Genomic DNA, 27,836 nt, shown 5'->3' on the forward strand with positions numbered 1-27,836 from the left:
AAGTACTGTTGAATGTGGCCCCCCAAAACAAAACAAAACAAAACAAAAAAGAAACATGGCTTGGGGAACTATAAACTATCTGAGAGTATTTAGGCCTCTATGTCTTAATATTGATTGGCTCTGCTCTGGTTGGGGACCATATTGTATTCCTGGGATTGAAACGAATGACTGCATGCAAGGCAAAAGACTATCTGCTGTGTTATCACTCCAATCCAAAAAAATTTACTTTTAATTAAGTTTTTTTTTATAATTCCATTACCATCTACTTGTATCAAACATATTAAGTAAAGTTTTGTACCTGCTAAGGAGCAGGTTTCAGGGAGGGTGATAAGCTGGTGACAAGGGTAGAGGGAATATTATGTGAGTGGTGGGACTGGTATTGGAATGTTAGAAGTAAATGTATCATGAATAATTCTGTAAACCATGGTGTTTAAAATTTAAAGTTTTATTTTAAACTTTTCTTTATTATTTGTTTGTTTGGGGGCTAAACCCAGAGACACTCAGGGGTTACTTCTGTCTACATGCTCAAAATCACTCCTGTCTTACAGGACCATAAGGTAAGCTGGGGATAGAACCCAGGTCCATCCTGGGTCAGCCATGTACAAGGCAAATGCCCTCCCCCTGTGCTATCGCTCCAGCCCCATATTTTAAACTTTTTTAAATTACAAAAAAGGGAGAGAGAGAGAGAAAGAGAGAGAGAGAGAGAGAGAGAGAGAGAGAGAGAGAGAGAGAGAGAGAGAGAGAAGTCTAGGGCCAGACCAATAATAGTACAGTGACAGGGCTTTGCCTTGCAAGCAGCTGACTTAAATTTAATCGCTGGATTCTCATATTGTTCCCCAAGCTTGCCAGGAGTAACTACTGAACACCATTGGGTGTGAGCCCCCTTGAATATATGAACAAATAAATGAAGAGATGGGTCAGTCAGTAGGCACTAAGCAAGGTTTTCTAGAAGTAGTAAGACTACAGGGTTCCTCTGCTCAGGCTCCCAGGTTTGAGGTTCTGAACCTGGATCCATGGAAAAGGTCTTGGAAACTCTCCTAGGAGCCTGTTTCTTGCTGGGGTTCCCTGTGTAAGCTTCTACGCAGGTTCTGGTCTTCACCTAAAACACATTTTTCCTATGACCTGGTGGCTAACTCAGTGCCAGGTCATCAGATCACAGGAAGAAGCTTGTTCTCAGAAGTAGGGCTAGATATTCCACTTATTCTTCAGAGCTGCTCAGTGGTGGACACTCCTATAGTTTTCTCATTTTTTCTTGAATTCTCCCCCACACCACTTTTCTAGTCTCTGCTTGCCTCTATCCAGCATGGCCATCTCAATCCAGCTCGCCTTTATCCAGCTTCCTTCTATCCAGGAGAAAGGGGTGGACTAATGTTTTTTCTTAAGGTGTGCAGCAATGACACCTTGGCCTCAGTTGACATTTCAACCTGCATCCCCCTTTCTGCTTGCCACACATATAATCTCATGTCATCTTTCTGTGTTCCCCTCTAAGACTGATAGAAAAGTAACTTAGATTGATCAAAAAGTCCAAAATCCCTCCTGGACAAATGTCCCAAAGAGCCGTAGGAGAAATATCTGTACTTTCAGACCCCTCTCTGCTGTTCCCTGTGCTCTTGGCAGAATAAACTATAGAAAAAAGCACAACATGGGCCCCGAGAAATAGCACATCGGTGTTTGCTTCGCAAACACCAGGACCTAAGGTGGCTGGTTCGAATCCCGGTGCCCATATGGTCCCCCGTGCATGTCAGGAGATGTTTCTGAGCAGACAGCCAGGAGTAACTCCTGAGCACCGCCGGGTGTGCCCCCCCCCCAAAAAAAAGCACAACACACTGAACTCAAACTAAATTTCAGAATAATACAGAACACACACTGACAAACAGAAACAATACAAAGTTTGACAGAGAATGGCAGAGAAAAAAATGACCCCTAAGATAGGGGTCATAGGAGATTTATGAGGAATTTGGAGCATCTTCCAAATTCCCAGACAGTTAAGTTCCTTTGCTGACCCTATATCAGAAAATAAGGCCCTTTAACAGAACTACATCCAGCTCCAATTAACATACCTAATAGTTTTTAAAGAATAAAAAATAGAAAAATAATTTAGAGCATTTAATTTATTTCTTTAAATCTCTTTTTGTTAAATCCCTCTATATTTTCTTGCACCAAAAGTTTTACTGCCTGTTATTTTTTTTTATAGGTAAGGAACATGGCTCTACCCAACAGGCTCAATATTTTCTGCATAATGGAAGTCTTATGTATTATGAGGCTCCTGGACAGCACCCAAATATGCAATATTAGGTATAGTTTTTCCTGGGGAGTACCAAAAAACGTAACATTGGGCCTAATTTTTCTGATACATTTTCTCATCTTTTGCAAAGGAAAGAAGATTATAGCCAAAGCCAGCAGATCTTTATGTTCAAAGGCTTCTTCTTTCAATTCTGCCTCTTCCTCATAATCCAGCCAATTTTCACATTTTTCTACAGAACCTTTATAATCAGAAGACTCTTGAATTTCTGATTTAATCTCCTGAGTCATTCTAATTTAGATATATTATCTATAAGATCCTAATTTGTATCCATATAGAAAACACTACCAGATGGATTTTTGTGTGTGTGTCATTTTGTTCATAAAATTTTTGGATGTCCTGGCTCACCCTGGTCCAGTCTCCTAGAGACAGACTGACTTTTTTTAGGGAACCAGGGACTAATTTTTGTACAAATTGGAGAAATTCTTCCAGCTGATATTGGGTGACTTTAGACCCACAACTATGCAAGGCCATAGCACAACATATCAAGGAACAACTGTTTTTTAGAATGAACTTGACCCATAGTTCTTAACAAAAACAAACAAATAACAAAACTTCCTGCCTTCTTAATTTTATATCTTTCTTTAGGTAGTTTCCATGCACCTAAAAAAAAAATAAAAGGAAGTAAAAAAAGAACAGAGATAAATAGCTTACCTTTTGTGATGTTCCCATACGGTGGGTTCAATATGTCACTGATACTCAGGAATTTTCTGGAGCCTCCTGAAATGTGTGTGCATGGGTTGGTTCTGGGAGACAGAGGCCAAGGAGTAAGGTTGGATTCAAGCTCTTTTCTGTTTATTCAAAGCAAAGGATGGGATATTTATACTTAATTTCTTGACAAGTCTTAAGTTTCAGACAAAGCTAATTTATCACAAAAGGTCTGGAGAGATAGCACAGTGGTAGGGCATTTGCCTTGCACACAGCTGATCCAGGACAGAAGGTGATTTGAATCTCAGAGTCCAAAATTGTTCAAGCCAGGAACAATTTCTGAGTGCATAGCCAGTAATAAACCTTGAGCACCACTGGGTGTGGCCCCCCAAAAAAGGGCATAGATGCAAATTGTTCAAAGCATTTTCTGATTCAGGAATTTCATTTTGTTACCGTTTGTTGTTTCCTGAAGTTCTCTAGCCATCAAGGCCAGCCTCTCAAAGACTGGCATTATCTTGATCTTATTCCAGTTCATGCATTCTGAATTAGGGCCTAAAATGTTAACTCTTGATATGACTGCATGTAGGTTATCATCAAAGCTAGATTTGAAAATGAACAATTATTCTGTAAGACTAAATAAAGAATATTAGAATCCACACAAATGTTAAATCTAAGTAATTTCAAAAATGTCAGCTGAAGTTATGTCTCAATTAACATTTATACTACATCCTCTTTTTTCCTTAATGCCTCATAGACAAGTAACCAAGGCTTTTCTGGCCCTAGTACGTGTAAGTACAGGTTATTTTTTCCAATCTTTCTTTCTTACAGATACTACTTTTCATAGTCCTTTCTGTGTGTGCAGTTTGGTTTTAAAAAGGTCCTGCAATAGTAGACAGCTCCTTTAAGTATTTAGGGCCTTTCCAAACTTGGTGCCTTCCTAGATCTCAGGATCTGTTTACACAGGGGATGATGTCCTTCCTGATATACTTGGTACGGCCAGGTAGCTTGGGGCAGTGTTAATGAAAATAGGCTTGTGAAGACCCAGTATGTGGTTCACACCATGTGGTTCTTACAAAATGGCATCTCCTCTCCCTACCCAAGGCCTGAGAAGAAGCCTGTCACATAGCCTTTACAAAATAGCATCCCTCCTTGTTCAGAACACAGGTCCCAACAGAAGTTGAGCACTTTATTCCTGAACTGATAGGCTGCCAGTCACTACACAGAACAGAGGACAGAGTGCAGAGAACAGAGATAGATTTATTAAGACTGCACTGAGGGCCCACAAGCCAAAGGGTCTTGGAGCACCAAGCATAGGGGAGGCACACAATTTATCCTTTTTGCTTCAAGGCTCATAAAGCAAAGATGTTAGATTAAGATGACCATCTTGTTTATGAGCCCAGATTGCTTGTCTTGTCCAGTCACTGCCCTTCAGGAAACTGGTGTGTGTGTGTGTGTGTGTATGTTGTGTGTGTATGTGTGTGCAATTTTCCTAATCTTGTTCCAGATACTAGGCTTCCTAGATGGGAAAGGTACTGTTCTGGCTCATAGTATCATGGTTTGTTCATAATATATGCTGTGATTTTTTTTTGTTTGTTTTTTCGGGTCACACCCGTTAGATGCTCAGGGGTTACTCCTGGCTACGCGCTCAGAAATTGCCCCTGGCTTGGGGGGACCATATGGGACACCGGGGGATGGAACCATGGTCCTTTCCTTGGCTAGCGCTTGCAAGGCAGACACCTTACCTTTAGCGCCACCTCACCGGCCCCCATATGCTGTGATTTTAATGTTGGTCTATGAATAGAAGGATTTGAAGAGGATTTTTTTCTTTTTTTTTCTTTTTTTGACCTGTTTTCCAGGTCCAGTCTGCTGACCCCTTCAGTGCCTGAGGGCTCAGATGTGTCTGGGGACAGGCTCTGCCCATGCTGCCCTCTCAAGAAGACGATTTCTGAATTTTCAATTTAGCTAAATAATAAAGGCAGATTAATGTGACTTGATATGACCTTTTTTTTTTTTAACATAAACACTCCCTAAACATCTGATCAGTTGATATACATATTTACAAGGCCAAAATAGACAAGGGTAAGGGAATCTTCCTTATTCAAGTGGGCTTGCCCGAAAGCAGCCAGGGCCCTGACAGACAGAGGTTTGGTCAGTCCTCAGCCCTGGTTGGATCTCCAGACAGGGAGGAGGTTTAAGTATAGGGGGTAGGGAAGAGTTTGGGAGGAAGAAAGTCCAGGGAGAGGCCCTAGTCAGAGGAGGGAGGGATATCTGGAAGGAGATTGTCCTGCCCCAGACAGTCCCAGTCCGGAGTGGGCTTTCCAGCCTTCACTAGCGCAGAGGGGAGGTCTGAGCTCTGCACACCTGGCAGAAATATGAGAAAATATGCAGCTACGAACACATCTTGGGAGGATACCTGGAATGCTCTCATCCACTGGGCCAGGAGGTCACCTCCCCCCCACTGACCCTGCTCAGGGAGCCAGAAGGTTACCTGGTAGCAGAGCTGTGGTGAGGACAGAAGGAGAAGCAGCCACTGCCACGGGTTCTGTTGAGACACTAACTGGGACCCTTGTATCCACCCCAGCCCAAGCCACAACAGCTCTGTGGCCCTGAGGCTGACTTGGCTCCAGCAGTAACCGAGGCAACTGGTGGCCATGTTCGGAACACATGAAACTAGAGTCTGGTTTCTCTGGAGCCACTTGGACTTGAGGCCCATACTGCCCTGGGCATCCCTCAGTCCTGGAGAGGATTTTATTATAAAGTTTGTCTTTTGTCTTTATCTGTTGTAAGGTGTGGGCTTTTTTCTGTTGTTACAAAATAGCAAATATGAATATGTTACAATAAATGAAAACCAAAACAGCATCACTGGTATGGCCCAAAATAATAATAATAATAATAATAATAATAATAATTAATAAACAACTCCAAACTGTTGCAATATGTTGATTCTCATGGCTAAAAGGTGAATTTTGAGTCTAAAAATTATGACCAGTGCAAAAATGCCACTAAAGTTTTAGAGGTCACCAGGGATTCAAAACCTACAATCAAAAGAGTGGGGAAAAAGAAAGAAAGCCAGAAAAAGGAAGAAAAATGATGTAACTAACTGACTTATTATGGTTTAGGAACCACGAAAAGTAAGATAACAGATATCTATTGTTTAACTGTAAACCTTATCTTAATGGCCATGATTCAGTTTTTACTACATACTAAACTGTCTGTATCTTACAATTGAAGGCATAATTTAGAAAGAGGAAACCTCAGTTTCCCCTTGTTAGCTTTAGAGAGTGGTTTATTTTAGCTGTTCCCATTTTATATTCTAGCCATTTCTGCTGTTTCACAGACTCATTTTGAAACAGTGGGAGCCTATAGATTCCCAAGCCCACTCCTGAGGACAAATGGATTAAAGGATGTCTCAGGCCTTGGTCTGGCATCAGGAGGCTGGCAGATGACAATAGGAAAAAATTCTAAAGAATCTTAAATAGCTACAAACTTCTAAGAAAGATGACAGCCTCATTGACCTAATAGGAAATATGAGAATGGTAGCCTTATCTTAACAACATGAAAAGAATAAAGGAGTCTCAGTTAACTGAACATTGTTCAAACTGGATTTAAGCTAAACAAATGGTGACTGTGGTTCTCTATGTTAGTCCATAGATCCCAGGTTCTTGAACGTTTTCAAGAATTAAAGCATTGAGTAATGAAGATGCTCAGACAGAATTAAAGCTGATATGAGGTATAAAGACTCAATTTTTTTATGAAGACCCTCACAAAAAGAGCCTTAATCTTAATCTAGAAACCTGCCCAATGGGGAGCTTCTTTCTCTCTACTTTTTAATAAACTTTTCTTTTTCTCTAGCCCTATCTGCAAATGGGTGCCAAGGATCAAACCCAAATTAGGAATATGGAAGGCAAGCACCCTAACTACTGTACTATTGCTCCAGTCCATATTATTACCTATTTGGGCAGGGAAGGGTAGGAACCATACCTAGCAGTGTGATTCTAAAGAGCTACATACAATTCAGTGATTGGGAGGGTTACTCCTGACAGTGCTCTGAGAACATGAGGTATTAGAGATGGAATCTAAGGAGCTATCTAACATGCACTTTAGTCCTCCAAAGTATTCCCAGCCTGAGAAATATAATCTTAATCATAAAATTTATAAATATAATAATAAAAGAGAGACAGTTCAGAGATTTAGGCACTTGCCTTACATATGGTCAACCTGGTTTGATCCCAGGCACCACATATGGTCCTCCATGTCTGCCAGGAGTAATGCCTGAGCATAGACCAAAACATGACTCTGAGCACCACTGGGTTGGTCAAGAGCCAGCATCCCTGAAATCTAAGTTTTATTTGTAATTTAGTCTATTAATATATATTTTATTTTTGGTTTTGGTTTTCGGGTCACACCCAGTGGCTTTCAGGGATTACTCTGGCTCTGCACTCCGAAATCGCTCCTGCAGGCTCAGAAACCATATGGGATGCCAGAAATTGAACTGGGATCTGTCCTGGGTTAGCCATGTGGAAGGCAAATGCCCTACTGCTGTGCTATTGTTCTGGTCCCTAGTCTATTAATATTGCCTTTGAGATGTTTGTCATTTTGGTTAAATGTGTCATTAATTATTACTTTAGGTGAATCTGTTTGAACATTTTTTTATTCATGACATTTTTCCAGAAGTCAAAATTCTAAGAATACAGACTTAATTGATCAAAATATGGTCTTAAATTCTAAGGTTTTTATATTAGAATTAATCTCTCTCCTGTGAAAAGAGATATACCCATATAAATGAGGCTTATTTGATATGTTCCAATGTCATAGAAATCACTGTGAAATAAGTAGACATGTTGAATCTTCTCAGTATATGTGAATAGTAATATAGTTATACTAAAGTTATGTGAACCTCCTGATAACTATCGCATATTCCGGTCAATTCTGAGTATCTTACAAAATTGTATGTTGAAAATTGAGCAAATTTTCTTGCAAATTTTGCTGTAATAAGATATTTAACTGTGGCCATTTACAATTAAGTGTCTTGCCATTAACAGAATTGCTTTCTGTTTAGAAATGCCAGCAGAAAATGGCTCTGACAAATACCTGAGAGTATAGATTAATTATTGACCTGAAGATAAAAAAAAATGCAGAACTCATGGAAAAGCTTGTACTTAAATATTACTGGATATCCTGCTTTTTAAGTTGTACTGAGTAATTTTGACTGGCATAAGCCTATTAAGTTGCAGAAATGAAAAATTTGCTTTTCTTGTTGATCTTATCAGTATCTTTTAATATATCATAAAACTGTGTTTTTTGCCTCAATCTAAAAACTTTTCTTTGTAAAGAACATGTGGGAATTGGAATACAGAGGCTTTTTTTTTGGTCATTGGAAACAATATTACTTTAGAAAGTAAGATTTTAAAAAATGGAAAGCAAGATGGAGCTTAAAAAAGGGCACAAAATAATGTCTTATTCTCTTTCTTTTTTTAAAAATATTTTTAGCTTTCTTTTAGGCATGTGATTTACATGGTTTCATACATAACACATTCTAGCATCACACCCTCCAGTACCAGCTTCTCTCCACTATTGTCCTAATGTTTCCATTAAAGTTCCTCCCACTCTCATTCCCTGCAACAAGCTTCCTAATGAGGACCAGGTTTCAATTTCTGCTATTTGGGGGCATTTTTATTCTCAAAGTATTTTTACAAAACTTGGATACTTGTAGTTTAAGTTTAAGTTTAGCATCAGTTGCTCTAAAATTATGTCCCTACTCCTTAACACCTCAAAGCAAACCCCATTTCACTTGGTTTGATTGTTCACAGCATCATGCCATGCACCTTTGGCTACATGAAGGAAATTGAGGGATAAAATAAGCTTGGCTCTAGTTAGTAGGAAGCATAATGTATCACCAGAAAGACTGTCAAGAAAAGGAAATATATGCTCTTCCTCTTTCCTCCCAAACCTAGGACTCTCTGAGGCTAAGTGAATTAAAATGGTCTATCCTAAGACCTCCAGACTTCTTTGTAGGCTCATTCTTAGGTCTCCCTCCACTAAGCTGCTTTCCTTCTTAGGAGAAGTGTTTTGTGGTGGGATTCTTGGCTTGAGCGTTGGCTTTCCTGATCCTCTACTTGTACCCTTTCACTGTGTGGCTTACTTCCTCATTGACATTTGCTTCCAGATTCGTATCTCATCAGATCCTCATTTTGGAGCCTGCGGTTCCAGTTATAGATGTCGCCCAACTCGGAACTAAAAGGGTAACAGGAAATCAAAAAGGACTCTGCCTCCTACTGATGAGATATTCATTTTGTTGCTTCTTTGGTGGATTTCATCCTTCTGGGTTTTTAGGCTTATGACTCTTTGATTCAAAGTCATGTCATTTGAAATCTTGGGCTTCAGTTAAAGGATCCTGGCTTCTAACCATGACCAATACAAATTATTCTCTGTTTTGAGCCTTTACGATGAAATGGAAAAGCCTATTGATGAACAGCCTATTGTAAAAATATGACAAGAAAACATTGGTTTAAATTTGATGATCAAGAAGTTTAGAAATAGCTAACTCATCTGTTAAATCTTCATCAGCTTATGTTCTTTTTATATTTCAAAGAAACCTGCTGCTATGAATACAGCTGTTTAAATTAGTGGGTGTTTAACTATACCTTATGAATGCTCCTTATAGATGTCTATAATAATTATCTAATGTTGCAAGTCAGTCCCTGAAGAGGTTGACTGTTAGAGGGATGGAGGATGAGGCCTTTCTCTTCCAGCTCGTAGCACGCATCTGCCACCCTGTCTAGCCGATGGTTCTGAGGTGAAATGGCAGTTAAACAGCTCGCAGACAGTGAGGCTTGTGGAAATATTAGCTTAATTCGGTGGACAAGACTGAAGTCCCAAGACTCAGCCTCCGTTCCAGCAAAAAAGCCCCTGCCTTCCATAGACCCTTGTTTTTATCCCCCAGAATCAAGTACCACCCAATGGTGGGATCAGATACCATCCAATGGTGGAAGCAGAATCAGGTACTACCCTAGGGTGGGGGCAGAATGCCAGGTTACACCCTAGGTAGGGCACAATCACCAATCAGGTTAGGGTGAGTAACATAGTAATCCCCTAAAATATTTACATACACAACAATCTAACATTTTACCAACAGAAAAACAGCTGGAGGATAAGGACTCTCACTATAGTGTTCATTATTAGAATGTTTCAGTGTATTCATTTCTTTTCTATTCTATTATGCTTATAATAATCTTTAATGCTTCTGTGAACAATGATAAGTAGAGATATAGTTTGGATTCCCTAGTTTCACATTATAGTGATATTTTCTGTTAGACTCCGAATACATTTAATTAATAATTTATAATAATTAGTGGGCCGGTGAGGTGGCACTAGAGGTAAGGTGTCTGCCTTGCAAGCGCTAGCCAAGGAAAGGACTGCAGTTCGATCCCCTGGCATCCCATATGGTCCCCGCAAGCCAGGGTCGATTTATGAGCGAATAGCCAGGAGTAACCCACGAGCGTCAAATGTGTGTGGCCCAAATCTCAAAAAATATTTATAATAATTTATAACTTAGACCACTCATTTTCCAGTTGATTTTACCTGCCTCTATCTTTTATTATCTTTCTCCACAGAGATTCTTGGATAAAGCATCTGATTGCCATAGACACTTTAAATTGCTCATCACCATATCACTTAGTATTCTAGTCTAAAATATTGTGATTGTTTTAAGAATGTTCTATGCACGTTCTAAACCACAAAACCTTTTTTTTTCCTAGAAAAATTCCTCTCATCAATGTAAATTACTTTAAGGAAATAGAAAACTTTTCCACCTGACATGCTGGCTTTATATTTTGTAGTGTTTTGACCATTTTACCTGGGCCAATTTTTCCTATGAATTGATCCTTTTGTCCATCAATGTGTGAGTGTGTAAGTGGTAGCTACCTCTATGTTTAATGTTCATCCATATTATATGTAATGCCTGTTGATATTGTATTTAGCCCTTCCTTCTTGTATATGGCCATTTCTTTTTCCTGGGAAGATGATGCCACCTCTCCTGCAGCAATGACACTGATGCTTATGGTACCATTCCAATGTAAGATCTATATACATCAGTCCAGATGTACTTGCTGTGGACAGCCCACTGCATAGAAATTGGAACTGGGCAGCACCATTGACTTTTGAACTACTAGTGGTCTTCTTCAGTGGTTCACTATACATGAAGTTGCTCTGTGTCATCACTCTGGCTGCTGCTGCTGTCGGAATCACTCAAATCTTTGAACTACAAGTCATCCTCAAAGTAGAGGATAGGCACACTGGTGTTGTTGATGTGTTTCGGTGGTGAGTTTCTACCACTTTATTTCACCACAGGCTGTTGCTCACAACTGATTTTGGCTTCTGAGAGATCCTTGGAGCTAGAATATTTCCTGATCTGTAAATGTTGTGAGCCATTTTTTCAGACTCCCAAGACTGCGTTGTGAAATGAAGTTTTAATTGGAATTTATCCTTTCCTTAGACTATATCAACAGACTGAGAGGATATGTATATCTTCTTCATATACTTCCTAAGTGTATCTCTTCAACATGTATATACTCCATTGTGTATTTCAATATGCAGTTACAGTCTTTCCATTTTATTTAGATTTGCTAGTAGAAATTCTTAAAAGAGAGTATAGACAGTACCTTTCAAATTTTTGTGCTTTTGATAGAACCAGGATAGAGATGGTTTAGTTTATTATCTCTCCCTTAGGCTACAATAGTATCCTATGGTATTGTTTCTTTTGCAAAGGTGCATTAAAATCAGAAAAAAAATTTTTTTTTTGCTTTTTGGGCCACACCCAGTGACTCTCAGGGGTTACTCCTGGCTCTGCAGTTAGAAATTGCTCCTGGCTTGGGAACCATATAGGATAAGGGGGATATAACCCAGGTCTGTCCGGGATCAGCCACTTGCAAGGCAAATGCCCTTCCACTGTGCTATTGCTCAGGCCCTTCCTAAATGTATTTTGCATATATTTAAATTTTTTAAATTTGAGTTTCTGTGCTTTACAACAGTTTTTCCTATGTTCAGCTTATAAACTTAGCTTGATCACAGGACCAAAGGGTGAGTACTCACCATGGATAAGAATGGTCACTCGTCTTTTCAACACCACAGATGAAGTATGGGCGGGAAGAGATTAGAATTCACTAAACTCAGTCACAGAATACTTTTCTTCCCAAATCAGGCAAGTTCCTCCAGTTCTGCAGATGGGGAAAGCGTCCCAGATGGGGGCAGGTGGGCCTCTTCTTCCCACCCCCAAGTGGTATTGGGAAACAAGAAATTCCAGAAGTGCTGCTTCTGGATTCTGAGAAGGAGTCAGAAGGAGTTCGGTTCCCTTTCTCTTGAGATCATTTGTTCTTGACCTTTTGCTAAACTCTAAGTTCTACTTGGAAAAATGACCTCCAATGAAGCAACTAGGACTTGGTTAGAGTTGGAGCATAAGGACTTGTATGACTTTCTCTGCTGCTGCTCCTGGTGAAGAAAGATGGTGAGAGAAGATGTGAAATAGAGAAGATGGGATAAGAAAAACCTCTGTTGGCAAAGACTAACTTCCCCCAGAAGCACTGCAAAGAGAATATCCTGGGTCATCCCACACCCTCTGTTCAAAACATTTGTTCTTCTTTGAAAAGGAAGCTCTGAAGCTCCTCCCACACTTCTCTACTTAAGAACCAAAGTCTTTCGTCTTTACTCCTCTGGGATCCAGACTTAACTTTCTCTCTGGGAGAGATTAAAGACCCAGGTAAGCAACCTAAGAGGTGAACTCAGGAGTTCTTTCTACTTGAGAGTTTCGGTGGGGTTGCAGAATGGTAGAGATTACCAGGAAGAAAGCTGGCACCAGTCAAACATCAGCTGAGTGTAGAATGGGAGAACCCTAAAGTACATTGACTATGTACAGATGGAAGCTGCCCCAGGTGACTCCCCAGGGAAGGTAGTAGCTCCTATTTGAATTCAGTGGTAGCTATGATCCCTATGACAGGCAGAGTTGAGTTTCCCTTATTCTTTGGGACTAAAGGGCTTTGTGAGCTCTGGTCCTGAATTCATTGTCGTATTTTGGGGCTATGATTTGGCTAATGGTATATCTATAAGGATGCTCTCAATATTTGATATAAACGTGTTTTATTTTAAAACAAATATTCAATTAAAAACAAAACAAAATAACCACCAAAAACTTTTAGTGTTAAGAGACAAGACATTTAGTCTTTACGCCACTTCTGCAATCAGCATTGGAGGGAAGATTGGAAATTTCTTGTAAGTTGGCATCAAAAACTCCTGAGAGAATGTGGAAATATGTTTATAAATTCTCACAGGCAAAGGTGTTTCTTCCTGCCTGCGTTGTAAAGAGACTGTGATCAAGGGGACACTAGGTAGAATCAGGTCTTCTCATCTTTGGGGCCTCAGTTTTTCTCATCTTTCCCTTTTCCGTCTCATTTTACTGGGCAGGCTTCTCTAGGCAACTGAGAACACCATGGCTCTGAAGAAGTCCCTCATCTTGTTTCCCATGCTGGCTCTGATGCTGCAGGTGCTGCTGGGGCAGGTCCATCCTTCCCTGGCCCAGGAATCAAGAGCGATGAGGTTCAGAAGACAGCATATTGACTCAGATAATCCCTGTGCAGGCAGCATAACCTACTGCGATGTGATGATGCGGCGTCAGAATATGACTCAAGGTGCCTGCAAGCCATTGAACACCTTTGTGCATGCGTCCATCCCAGTGGTTGATGCTGTCTGCAATAACAATTTCACTGCGTGTGCGAATGGGCAAAGAGTCTGCCATCAGAGCAGCTCCCGCATGATACTCACAGATTGTGTCCTGAAAAGCCGCTCCGTATACCCCAACTGTACATATTGGACCAATCCAGCCATAAAGAACATCCTGGTGGTCTGTGATGGGAACCCATATGTGCCTGTCCACTTTGACAGTAGTATTTAGGTTTCAACCTAATGTCAGAGAGGGAGGAAGCCCAACCACCTAATTGCCATGGTTTCTCTTTTCCCCTCTTCAGAGGAAAATAGCTCAATTCATACATGCTTCTTTGATCTGATGCTTACCCTGTGTGGTTTGAGGGCTGAGGTATGGGTTTTGAGATGGACCCATGTTAACAATTCATAGTTTCTTTCAATAAAACCTAGTTGCAAACTTACCTGTCTTCCTGTAATTGTGTTCACCCAGGACTCTGTGTGTACTTATATGTGATGGGAAAGAATAGTAAATTTGTGGGCTGAGAGATAGCACAGCGTCTTTTGCCTTGCAAGCAGCAGACCCAGGACCTAAGGTGGTTGGTTCGAATCCCGGCATCCCATATGGTCCCCTGTGTCTGCCAGGAGTTATTTCTGAGCCTGAGCACCACCTGGTGTGCCCCCCCCCCAAATTGGTAAATTTGATTAATTTTGGTGAGTTGCAGATGGAATTATTAGGTTATTATTCACTTCTAACTAAGCTTTTTAGTGATTGATCTTTTCTGGATTTATTTATGTATTATTATTTATTATTTATTAATGTATTATTAATGTATTTTTCTTCCTTCCTTTTTTCTTTTTCTCTTTTTTCTTTTTCTTCCTTACTTTTTTCTTTCACTTTTCTTTCTTTATCTTCCTCCCTCCCTCCTTCCTTCCCTCCCTTCCTCCTTCATTTCCTCCTTCCTTTCTTCCCTCCCTCCCTTCCACCTTTTCTCCATTCCTCCCTCCCTCCCTCCCTTCCTTCTTTTTTCCTCCCTCCCTCCCTTCTTCCCTCCTGCCCTTCCCTCCTTCCCTTCCCTCCCTCCCTCCCTTCCCTCCTTCCCTTCCCTCCCTCCCTTCCCTCCCTCCCTCCCTCCTTTCTCTTCCCTCCCTCCCTCCCTTCCCTCCCTCCCTCCCTTTCCTCCCTCCCTTCCTTCCTTCCTTCCTTCCTTCCTCCCTCCCTCCCTCCCTCCCACCCTCCCTTCCTTCCTTCCTTCCTTCCTCCCTCCCTCCCTCCCTCCCTCCCTCCCTCCCTCCCTCCCTACCTCCCTCCCTCCCTCCCTTCTTTCCTTCCTTCCTTCCTTCCTTCCTTCCTTCCTTCCTTCCTTCCTTCCTTCCTTCCTTCCTTCCTTTCTTTATTCTCTTTCTCTCAGGGCTTGTTCTACCAGGGCTACATGAGGATCATATAGGGCCAGGGATTAAAACTGGTTGTTTTATGGCAAGGCATGAACCTTATCCTAGGTACGTACTATTGTAAGGTCCGGATAATCCGCTCTCCAGCTTCCTGGCGCAGAGTAATGAAAAAGACTCAAACCCAGCTATAATGCAAGTGAGTTCTGTTTATTATCTGATCGATCAGGGTCCAAAACATTCTCATAGCTGAGAAGAGGTTTTTGCACCCCGAGACCCTAAACCAGTCTCCTTTTATACAGAATTTTAGGCAAATAGCTGCATTCTTATCATTAAAGCACAATCTTGAAAAGAAACAGGAATGAGCACTGACATGGGAGAACTGTGTCTGAGGGTGGGAGATAAGAAGATTTCAAATTCCAAGACTTTTGATTAGGTGGGCCACACAGGAGCAGCTCGTAAAACGCAGGAAACAGGGGAGAGGGAGCCGAAAGCAGGCAGACAGCATCTGTATCTCAGCAGATAAAAAATACGCAGGCAGCTAAAGAAAAATAACATATGGCTAGTTAAAAATGAAATGGAAGTAAAACAACCTGGGCAAGAATGTCTCATATTTTAAAATTTTCCATTTTCATTACATGTTCATTCCTTTCATTTTTAATAAACAAAACTCGCTTGCATTATTGCTGGGTTTGAGTCTTTTTCATTATTCTGTGCCGGGCAGCTGGAGAGCGGGTTATCCAGACCTTACATTTGGCGAGCCAGCTAGGAGCCCACACACCCTGCCCGGACCGGAGAGATGAACAGACCAGCCTGGTGAGTTCCCTGTGATCCCTTCCTTTTTTTTTTCTCTTAGCTCCTCGCTTGCTTCACTTTGGGTTTATCTGTTGGGGATGTGGTTTTGTGTTGCTATCATTGAACAGACCTGGTGACTTGGAAGGAAAACTGAGTCGTGACAAGGAGGGTTAGAGTCCCTCATGTGACTAAGGGATCTCCCACTTGACGTGCATTCTGAGTGGCGGGGTCCCTACTTGACGTGTATTCCAAATAGCAGGGAGCTGACGGGCTCTGGTACTTCAAGGTCACGGCCATGGAGGTGCCCCAGGGAGCCATTGCATGTAACTCATTGGGAAGTCAACAGGGAGACGGTCCCTGGTTGCAGGAAAAGGTCTATCTGTGTGAAACATACTGTGTTGTTGGTTTGTTCTTTTTTGCTATAATTGGTTTTGGATTTATTGTTGGCATACTGGCTTGTGATTTGATTTGCATACTTTAAGTGATTTTTGATATTGCTATGAACTATAGTGTTTTTCCTTCACGCTGAAATTTGTCTTTGGTCTCCTTCTTTGCTCTTCCTGTACTAACACCACTAAGTTCGACCACAAGAACCACCCCCGGGACCAGGTACCCCATCTTCTCCATAAAAGGTGTGGTCCGGTAAATAAACCCTGGCAAAGAATAAGGGGTCTCAGGCAAGCCTCCCTGATAAAGGCTTGTCCCCTGGAGAAGAGAATCTGAGCTACTATTAGGTGCACATTGATTTAAGCAATACTCTCTAGTGGTCGGACGTCCTCTTTTCATGTCTTTCCATTGTCCTCCTAGCTGCACCTAGCCTGGAGCAGCTTCATCCTCTTCTTCTCTCTCTCCTGTGTGCTGTTTTCTCTCCCCGGAAATCCCTACTCTGGTTTTTGTGTTGGAGATCGGACTCTGCATTGTGCTGGTTATAGTGCTCTTTGCTTGTTATACTATTCGGTGTGGAAGAAAGGCTTAATTTGTTGAAAGGTTAAAAAATTGTCTAGCAAAATGGGACAAGGGCAATCCACGCCTCTCACTCTCACTCTAGAGCATTGGAAAGAAATCAGTAAGAGTGCTAAGAAACAGTCTTGGGTTGTGAAGAAAGGGAAATGGCAGACGTATTGTTCTTCAGAATGGCCCTCATTTGAGGTAGGATGGCCACAGGGAGGTTCTTTTTATCTACACTTGGTACAGAAAGTGAAAGGTTTTATCTACCGCACCAGGCCAGAGGGGCACCCAGATAAGGGGCCCTATATTCTTGTTTGGGAAAACTTGTGTGAGAATCCTCCAGAATGGATACGCCCTTTTCTGTTTCCAACAGTTCCTGACAACCTGGCTGCCTCACCACCTGATCTTGAACATCCTCCTAACTCTGTCTCTCCTTCCCTACCGCCGCCTATGACACCCAGCATACTTCCCGTAAAATTCCAGGGGGAAACGAACCCTAAGACAACAAAAACAGACCCCCCCCAGTACACTTCCGTGCCCGCCTCACCTCCCATGTATTTACCCAGATACTGCTGATCTTCTTTTTGTGCCTCCCCCTTACAGGCCCGCAGCACGGGAACCATCAGCCCTGCCAGCCCTTGTTCCCCCCTCTCCACCACCAACTTCGTGCACCCCCCCATCGTCATGTCCATCACTGCTGCCACTATTGCCAGCCCAAAGGCCCGATCAGGCCCCCTCTCCAACCCCAGCTTTAACTACAGATGGACAGAGTTCCTGCTATCCACACTCTCCCCCTGATTCAGAGGGAGGGGATGGACGAACGGGACCAGCTGCGGGAACTCAGAGCCAGCAGAAGGGACAGAATTCCATCCTTCACACAGCACCAATCATGCCGCTAAGACCAGTAAGAAGGTCGTTGCTCAAATCCCGCCACCAACGACATGGCGCCAGCTGCGTAAGTTCCTGGGGACAGCAGGATTTTGCCGTTTATGGATTCCAGGTTTTGCCAACCTGGCAGCACCTCTGTATCATCTTACAAAAGGAGATGCAGTATTCGAATGGGCCCTTGAGTGCCAGCAAGCCTTTGATGCGATCAAGACAGCTCTGCTATCTTCCCCAGCACTGGCTCTTCCGGACGCAAGTAAGCCATTCACCTTATATTTGGAGGAAAAAGGTGGGGTAGCCAGAGGTGTTTTAACCCAGACACTCGGGCCGTGTTGCCTATTTATCAAAAAAAATTAGACATGGTGGCCAGTGGCTGGCCCAAGTGTTTTAGAGCAATAGCAGCCACAGCCCTACTGGTAAAAGACGCTGATAAAATCTCCCTTGGGCAAAAGCTAACTATAGTAGCCCCACATGCACTGGAAAGCATCATCCACCAGCCCTCAGACCGGTGGCTCTCAAATGCCCGAGTCACTCACTACCAGAGTATTCTGTTGGACAAAGACAGGATCCTTATCGGTAGGCCCTCTGCCCTGAACCCGGCTACACTGCTACCCGAGAGCCAGCAGGGCCAGTACTGCATAACTGTCAGAACATACTGGCCGAAGAAAGCGGCATCAGAAAAAATCTCCAAGATCAGCCACTGAAACAATCAGATGTGATATGGTATACGGACGGCAGCAGCTACACGAGAAACGGAGAAAGAAGAGCCAGGGCAACCGTAGTTAGTAACCACAAGGTGATCTGGTCCCAGCGACCACCAGATGGGACCTCTGCTCAATGGGCAGAACTGATTGCTCTAACAAAAGCTTTAAACCTGGCAAAGGGGAAGAGAGCCACTATCTACACGGACAGTAGATATGCTTTTGGAACCACCCATACCCATGGCGCCATCTATCAGAGACGAGGACTGCTGACTTCAGCAGGAAAAGACATTAAAAGTAAGAAGGAAATATTAGCGTTACTGTCTGCCCTCCAACTCTGCAAGGAACTAGCCATCGTTCACTGTCCTGGACATCAGACAGGAGATGGAGCAGTAGCAACCGGAAACCAAAAAGCAGATGCGGAGGCGAAGGCTGTGGCTGAAGGACTGCTGCCCTATTCCCAATCAGGACCACGACCACTCCATGACGAAGCATTGGTATGGGTCCGGGAAGACAACTGCATACCTCCACCCAGGTTGGAGTGGTGGTCCACAAGAACCACTGAGCTGAACCCAGAAGAAATAGAAGAACTTGACCCAGAAGCAGGGAATTTACTCCCACTCAAGGAAGTGCCCAAACCAGAGGAAACCTCAAGGATTCAAGAATATCTGAAGACACTCCACTGTCTCACCCATCTGGGGTCTAGAAAAGTGCTAGAAATAACAAGAGACTGGTCTGGAGGCACACGCCCCTAGGAGATGAAAGACTCGCAGAACAAATTGTTAAATCCTACCAACCATGTCAACTGATGAACTCCTACCCCGGAAAAATTGAAATGGGAAAACGGCTAAGAGGAACACGACCTGGACAACATTGGGAGATCGATTTCACAGAAATCAAGCCCACCAAATATGAACTAAAATACTTATTAGTTTTTGTGGACACCTTCTCCAGCTGGGTAGAAGCCTACCCGTGTAAAAATGAAACTGGTGGCGAAGAAAATTCTAGATGAAATCTTCCTCAGGTTTGGACTGCCTCAGGTAATTGGGTCCGATAATGGACCCACTTTTGTGGCCCAGGTTTGTCAGGGATTGGCCAGGGCTCTGGGGATTAATTGGAAATTGCATTGTGCTTATCATCCCAGCGTTCAGGCCAGGTAGAATGTATGAATAGAACAATTAAGGAGACTCTGACTAAATTATCTCTCTAGACTGGCGTAAGTGATTGGATTTCTCTCCTCCCTTCAGCTCTTTTTTGGGCCCAGAACACCCCTCTCCCTTCTCAGTGTAACCTAACACCTTTTGAGATCCTATATGGGACCCCTCCCCCAGTAAAAACTATAACTGACACTCATAAACTCTCTCTTACCTCCTCTTCCCCCTTGGCTGCTCGTCTGGCTGCTGTCACCACACTGCAAAAATACATCTGGAAAGATCTTCAGCAGGCATACGAATCTGGGGACCTGGCAGTGCCACACAGCTACAAGCAGGGAGACTGAGTCTTTGTACAACAACATCGTGCCTTAACGCAGTAACCCAGGTAGAAAGGACCGTATATTGTCCTCCTCACAACTCCTACTGCGGTCAAGGTAGATGGCATTGCAGCATGGGCACACGCCTCACATTTAAAGCCTGCCCCAACAGGGTTTGATCAAAATGAGTGGGCAGTGGAGTGAACAGAAAACCCGCTCAAAATTCGGCTCAAACGCCTGCAGACTCCTCCCCATGCCTCTGCTTCTGCAGCTGCTTCTAACATCCTCAGTTTTAGGGGATTTAATCAGCCGGTAGACTGACAGAAACTGCTAAGGGCCCTATATGGTAAACCTTGCGATTGCTCAGGGGGGCACCAGTTTGACCCTGGGTACCAGTCCACACAGGCGGTTGATTGCGGTACAAGAACGGCCTACCTTCAATTTAAACCTTCAACTTCCACAGGTAAAATCAAAGCTCAGTGGGTATGTAAACAAAAACCCCAACCCCTTCCCCCGGACGTGAAAGGAATTTGCCCTTCAGGATGTGTAGAATTAACTCAGGTACACTCACAGTGCTATAAGACCTGTCAGCAATGTGTTAAAAATGGCCAACACTACCTGGTGGCAAAAGCAACTGACACCTATAGGGGAAGTACAGGAGGGGATTGGGGCCCCGAAACTTTTAAATCCCCATACGAGGCAGCACACTGCCAAGCTAGTATCAGAGATGTGGTATGCTGGCCCCTAAAAGCCCCAATACATGTGTGGGAAGGAAGGGGGCCCATGAGCCAAGAAAGAGAAAAGGAGGCTATAAAATGGGCTGAAAAGGAAATTAATGCCCTGATGCCAAGCTGGCCAAAACACCCGTCCCTCTGAGTCAGAGTTCCAGCTGAGGATTTGGATTCAAACATACAAAATATACTAAAAACTACTCACAAGCCCCTAAATCAAACCTAACTTAGCCTAGCATCCAATTGCTGGTTGTGTATGAGAATGGGCAACAATTGGCCCTTGGCAATACCCATGCCCAGGCGAAATATAAACAGCCTATCTAACTGCACCTATGTCAAGCCCTTTAAAGTAATCCCTCAAGGATTCAACTCCCCAGCCTGCTATATTCGAAATCTTTCCTCAACCATAAATTTAGGGCAAGTGCCATCTGTAAAATGCTCCAATATTTCTGAGGTCCCTCCGGACTTGGGATGCCTTCCCCCAGGACAGGTCTGGGTCTGTGGGGGAAACCTAGCCTATGCAGTGTTACCCAGAAATAGCACAGGTATCTGTGCACCCTCCCTCTTGCTGCCTAACATTGATGTTATTCCAGGAACCGAACCCATCCCTCTGCCCAGCATAGAATACCTGGTGGAGGGGGGCATCGGCCCGAAGAGCAGTAATCCTATTACCTCTTCTAGCAGCATTAGGGTTAGCGGGAGGATTGGGAATGGGAGGCGCAGGTTTGGGGATTTCACTAGATCGATATAACAAATTATCCGAAAGGCTAACCTCAGACATAGAACAAGTTTACAAGTCCATCCAAGATTTGCAGGACCAACATGATTCACTGGCATGAGTAGTCCTTAAAAACGGAAGGGGATTGGATCTAATCCTAGCTGAAAAAAGGGGGACTTTGTGTAGCTCTAAATGAGGAATGTTGCTTCTATGTAAATAAATCTGGGATAGTGCAAGATAGAATAAAAAAACATCAGGAGGATTAGCAAGGCGACGCAAAGAACTTTTTGAGCAATCTTTGTGGTCCCTGTGGGGAGGAATCCTTCCCTTCCTTTTACCTTTACTAGGTCCATTGCTAAGTATACTCCTGTGAGTTGCAATAGGACCTTGCATCATAAATCGCATTACAACATTCATCCGCACTCAGGTAGGGGAAGTTTAGCTAATGGTACTAAGGCAACAATATCAAGAAGTGCCTACAAATCTCAGATGAGTATCCCAAGAAACCCCAAGTAACCATTTGCTGTTCCATCCAGGTCCCGAGAGTCATTGCCCCTTCTCAGCAGGAAGTAGTTACAGAAAAATGATCATCAGTCCCTAAATCCCCCAACATTCCTGGATTGTGAAAGCAGTGGTTACTATGAAGATAATTCTAGGATTAGAATTATGTACAAAGAGAAGTGGGAAAAATGAAAGGAATGAATATGTAATGAAAATTGAAAATTTTAAAACATGATAGGAGACTCTCTTGCCCGGGTTGTTATATTTCTGTTTCATTTTTAACTAGCCATATGTTATTTTTCTTTAGCTGCCTGCGTATTTCTTATCTGCCGAATTACAGGTGCTGCCTGCCTGCTTTCGGCTCCCTCTCCCCTGTTTGCTGCTTTTTACGAGCTGCTCCTGTGTGGCCCACCCACTCTAAAGTCTTGGAATTTGAAATCTTCTTCTTCTTCTTTTTTTTTTTTTTTTGGTTTTTGGGCCACATCTGGCGGTGCTCAGGAGTTACTCCTGGCTCTCTGCTCAGAAATAGCTCCTGGCAGGCATGGGGGACCATATGGGACACTGGGATTCGAACCAACCACCTTAGGTCCTGGATCGGCTGCTTGCAAGGCAAACACCGCTGTGCTATCTCTCTGGGCCCGGAATTTAAAATCTTCTTATCTCTCACCCTCAGACGCAGTTCTACCACATCAGTGCTCATTCCTGTTTTTTTTCAAGATTGTGCTTTAAGGATAAGAATGCAGCTGTCCGCCTAAAATTCTGTATAAAAGGAGACTGGTTTAGGGTATCAGGGTCCGCAAACCTCTTCTCGGTTACAAGAATGTTTTCGAACCCTGATCGATCAGATAATAAACAGAACTCACTTGCATTATTGCTGGGTTTGAGTCTTTTTCATTACTCTGTGCCAGGCAGCTGGAGAGTGGGTTATCCGGACCTTACATTATCTCTCTGATATCTGTAGAGTTCTTGATACAAGAATAAATCTTGGGGCTGGAGAGATAGCACAGCAGTAGAGCATTTGCCTTGCAAGCAGCAGATCCAGGATGGACGGTAGTTCAAATCCTAGCATCCCATATGGTCCTTGTGCCTGCAAGGAGTGATTTCTGAGTACAGAACCAGGAGTAATCCCTGAGTGCTGCTGGGTATGACAAATAAAAACAAAAATTAAAGAATAAACCTTGTTTACGTTCTTTTCTTGTTTTTTTTTTTGGGGGGGGGTTCATACCTTGTCGTGCTCAGGGCTTACTTCTGACAGTGCTCAGTGATCACTCTTAGCAGAAATAAGGGGATTATGTGCAGCCTTGGAAATTGAGCCCAAATTAATTGTGTCAAAGGCAAGCACTTTAACTACTGTACTATCTCTCTGGTACAAGGATAAAACTTTTTACCTATGGTTGTTTTATTAAAAACAAAATTCTAGTCTAGAACATTGTCAGGTTATATTGCCATGCTGAATCAACTGATAGAGAAACTGAAATACAAAATTATTGGGCAGAAACTTGAGATAAAAAACAACAAGTTGGGCACTTTTCATGCATGCAGCTGGCTCACTTTCAAACCCTGGTATCTCATATGATTCTGTAAGACCCACCAGGAGTAACTCCTGAGCACAGAACCAGGAATAAACCTCATCATTGATTGATATGACCACTACCCCCCAAATCTTGGGAAAAGAAAGAAAAATTAAGATTAGCTCTGGGTAAACTAGAGGAGTCTGTGAAATCACAATCCTAAATTTCTGGGGGGTTGTGCCCCCTTTCCTTTTGTCATTGTTTGTGGTGACCAGGGGTCACACAAATTGGCATATCAGGATCACACATTTGGCCATGAACACACATTTGGCTACTCTCTGTACGGATGGGAGAGTCACATGCAGACTAAGGTGCAGGAGTCACCACATTGTTCACACATATGGTTGCACTTCCTGGTCACACATCTCATGGTGCTCACTGTAGTTGCACTCCTTACTGTGGTCTCTCACTCACACTTGGCTGTGCTGCAAAAGGTTGCTTGCAACATCAAGAATCATAGGCAGGAGAGCAATCAGGACCATGCTAATACATGTGTAGTACCAGTTGAACTCTTAGTCTCATAATATTGAGGCAGCCACTTAAGCCACTGAACTCTCAGACCCTTGGTGCTGAACAGGCCCTGCAGATCAGGCTGATTTGTTTTTGTTATAAATGACTAAATATGAGAAATGGTCATCTAACTGGAAAGTCAAGCCTTAAACTTAGGAGCCAGGAGGGAACTTATAGATCAGTGGTCCTCAAACTATGGCCCACGGGCCACATATTGTATTTGTATCTGTTTTGTTTCTTCATTGCAAAATAAGATATATGCAGTGTGCATAAGAATTCATTAATAAGTTTTGTTTTTATTATAGTCAGACCCTCCAATGGTCTGAAGGACAGTGATCTGGCCCCCTGTTTAAAAAGTTTGAGGACCCCTGTTATAGATCATCAAATTGAAGGAGAACAAGGTGTCAGTTTGCTAGTTCGCTAGTCAAAAGTGCTAGTCAGTTTTTGTTTGTTTTGGGTGTTTTTTTAGGGGGTGCATACCCAATAATGCTCAGGGTTTACTCCTGGTCCCAGGGTTTACTCATGGATCATTCCTTGTGGTGCCTGGGATCAAATTTGGGTGGCTGCATGCAAGGCAGGGACATTATTGCTCCAGTCCCCAAATGCTGGTTTAAGAGAGTAGCAAAACTTAAAAATGATTGAACAAATAGCAGCCTTTACAGAAGGAGCAAGAGCAAAGTGTATGACCTGTCAGACCATCCCTGATCTGATGAAACTCTCCTCTATTTGACAGAAGAGCAAATGGACTCTCAGACTAGTTAAGCAACTTGCTTCTGGCTTACTGAGAGTTGGTGGTATATCTAGGATTAGATCTTTTACAGTCTTTGTTCTCTCTACCACTAGAAATTATCTTCAGATTTTTCCCTGTGTTGGAGGCAGCTGTCACCACAGATCACTTGTGCACTTTCTTCTAGGTTCCCAGTGCAACTGTCTGAATAGACTCCACCCAACACTTTTTTAAGTCATACCCATTGGTGCTAAAGGGAATCCTGGCTCTGAATTCAAAGATCACTCCTAGCAGGCTTGTGGGACCATTTGAAATTTCAGGGAACAAACCCAGGTGACCACATGCAAGGTAAATGCTCTATCCTTTGTTCTACTGCTCTTTGAGTGATCTTCATTCAGTGGGAAGAATAGCCTGACACTAAAGGAGAACTAACCCCTTCCAGGAAGTGAACCAAGGCAGGTAAATCTGACACTTTAAATGCTCCTATGCTAAGATGGAGATCTGCTGTCTGCTGGAGAGCAAAAATAATCAAATCCAAGAAAAATAATTTTTTTTTGGTTTTTGATTATTGAGTCACACCCAGCAGTGCTCAGGGATTATTCCTGGCTCTGTGTTCAGAAATTACTCCTGGGAGGCTTGGGGGTCCAAAAGGGGTGCTGGAAATCAAACCAGGGTCCATTCAGGATTGACCACTTGCAAGGCAAATACCCAAGCATTGTGCTATTGCTCCAGCCCCCTAAGAAATTTTCAAAGAAAGATAATGTCAAATTTCAAATTTCTAAAATCAACTTTAGGAATACCACATTCACTTTTTAAAAAATTATAATAATTTTTATTTTGACCAAAGTGTATTACATAACTTTCATAATAATATTTTAGGTATATATTAACATTGAATCAGAAAATTCCCATCATTAAAGTTGTACCTCCACCCCATTTCCCAGCTTGCATCCCATTTCGCCCTCCCTTACCCCCGAGGTGCTAGTATAAGTGGTCCCCTCTGTGTCTAGCTTGTTGTAGATTGGGTATTGATTCTTTTGTGGTTGGTTTTGGATTTGGTGTTTAAGTCCGACTATTTTTTTTTTATTTTTATTACTACTTAGTGATCATACAACTGTTTGGTCTTGGTACCCTCCATTATTTCTCCCTCAATTTGAGAGGCAGAACAAGATGGTTCAAGTTTCGTGGTTCTATTTAAGAAGAAGAAAAGCAATATACTGGGGTAAGCATCAAATAAGCTGAAAATGGGCAGAGTCCTCAGAGGATCTCACATCAGTTTGAGGGATAAAAGGGAAAAAGGAAGATAAACACCACAATAATAAAAAAGAAAAATTAAACAAAAAATCCAATGAGCACTACAGAATTAAAGACAAACACCACATAATAACCATGGTCCTGAAGTAAGAACAAAATAGAGAGAAAAAATATGAAAACAACAATAACCAATCCAAAAACCAAAAAAATAAACAAACAAATAAAAAATTATCTTGTGCTGACTTTTTTCTTTTCCAAAAAGGCACAATAAATAAGAGAGGGAATTCCCTTGGCTTAAGAGATACAGGGTTCCTCTGCCCTTGAAGTATTCTGTCATGCAAATAACTACAGACACCTTGCATGTTCATTTACTCTCCCCTAGGTCTTTTTGTGGTGTATGGAAGACATCTGCACCTTCATTGGTGATAAAATCAGACCTCTGTATCTCGAGATCTTGGTATTTGCATAGGTCAAGGAATGGAGCTTATGAAGAAGTCTTTTTTTTTTTTTTTTTTTTTTTTTGGTTTTTGGGTTACACCTGGCAGCTTTCAGGTGTTACTCCTGGTTCCATGATCAGAAATCACCCTTGGCAGGCTCGGGGGACTATATGTGATGCCAGGATTCAAACCAATGTCCTTCTGCATGAAAGGCAAATGCCTTACCTCCATGCTATTTCTCCGGCCCCATGAAGAAGTCTTTCTTTATGGTTCTAGAAGTTGTTTCATCACTGTTGTTTTAGTCAATCTTCTGTAGTTGGTGGTCTTGGTCATTGCACTGATCCTAGGATGAAACCTGGGCTAGAATCTTTCCTTATGTTTCCAGAAGACCCATTCAGTTGCAGTTATCTCAGTCAGACCTCTGGAATTAGAGATCTTGGTTGTTGTATAGATCTTAGGCCAAAGCCTAGACTAGGGCTTTTTTATTGGTCCTAGGATACGTTCTGCCCAGTCATGGTTTTCACAGTCAGTCATGTGTATATAGTGATCTTGGCTTTTGCACAGATCAAAGAATGACAAGTCTTCTGGTTTTGTCTTATTGTTAGATGGTGAGGTAAGACAACCTGCACTTAGATCCAGTTGTTGCCATTTCCTCGTTGTCAGGTTATCATATCAAAACTGGCACATGTTGGTTCCAGAGCAGTATTAAGGATGTCCCAGAGAGGGTTTGGTTCCTGGAGCTGTTGTGGAGAACTGTGTCACTTCTATGTCTGGGATCCAGGGTTCAATGCTGGATGGTCACTAGAGTCTAAGTTGGGTCCACATGACATGCTCAAGGTAGGAGGTTTCCCTGTATTATAAAAAAGGATGAGATCTTATCCCTAGGAGATAAGAGCTTGTTTTTATACTAAAATTTCCCCTTTCTTTAGTATGCCTTTGCAGGACGAAATGCTACTTACTACATTATATTTCTGGTGCATTTGGGGGTGGGAAGAGAAGAAAACAGAAACGAGACAAAATATAAAAATATATATATACTCACGTATATATAAAGAAAAAAGAATTTTTAAAATGACTTTTAAAAAAGTAATTAAAGGAACAAAGTGATGCAGGAGACTAACTTACATTTGGGAAAAAGCAGGTTAAGAAATAGTATTACATAGGTCCTAAGCTTATGAAGGAAGTATAGGCTTCCCCATTGTCTTTAGAGATTTTCTTGTAGGATGTGGGATCCAGGGTGCATTTTTATCACATACCCTGATCTTCTTAAAATTGAGAAAAGAATTACCGCAGAGAGGTCTTGGGTAGAGTTCTTGCTGTGGGGATCCTTTTGGAGCAGAATCCGATATCAAACAACAGTCCCCGTTAGGGAGAGGTGAGAAGGAGGGCCACACTGCATGAGTCAGCAGGGGTGTTGTTTATAGTTTCTTGTCTGGAACAGGTATGGGTCTGAGTTGGTGTCCCTTCACTTGGGTGCTGGGTTGCCACAACATCATAACCTTTAGGGGAATTCAGCCCACCAGAGGTATCCTTAGATTTTCCTGGTGGGGAGAACTGCA

At 42.4% G+C, this 27,836-nt stretch overlaps 3 protein-coding genes and 1 pseudogene across 3 annotated transcripts in view; 3 read left to right on the forward strand and 1 right to left on the reverse strand.

Annotated features, from left to right (window-relative positions):
* LOC126001428 (ribonuclease pancreatic-like) overlaps positions 1–27,836 on the forward strand; it is a 189,173-nt gene that overhangs the window by 56,287 nt on the left and 105,050 nt on the right. The gene's annotated exons all lie outside the window — the stretch shown is intronic.
* LOC126001426 (ribonuclease pancreatic-like) overlaps positions 1–27,836 on the forward strand; it is a 459,609-nt gene that overhangs the window by 56,274 nt on the left and 375,499 nt on the right. The gene's annotated exons all lie outside the window — the stretch shown is intronic.
* The window catches only part of LOC126001438 (ribonuclease 4-like), a 117,800-nt pseudogene that overhangs the window by 46,476 nt on the left and 43,488 nt on the right, over positions 1–27,836 (reverse strand).
* Positions 13,431–13,892, forward strand: LOC126001752 (ribonuclease pancreatic-like). Its single transcript, XM_049768990.1, has one exon. The coding sequence runs from the start codon at positions 13,431–13,433 to the stop codon at positions 13,890–13,892; it is 462 nt and encodes a 153-aa protein (XP_049624947.1).

Source organism: Suncus etruscus, chromosome 2 (genome assembly GCF_024139225.1).
Source record: "Suncus etruscus isolate mSunEtr1 chromosome 2, mSunEtr1.pri.cur, whole genome shotgun sequence".
Classification (NCBI taxonomy): domain Eukaryota; kingdom Metazoa; phylum Chordata; class Mammalia; order Eulipotyphla; family Soricidae; genus Suncus; species Suncus etruscus.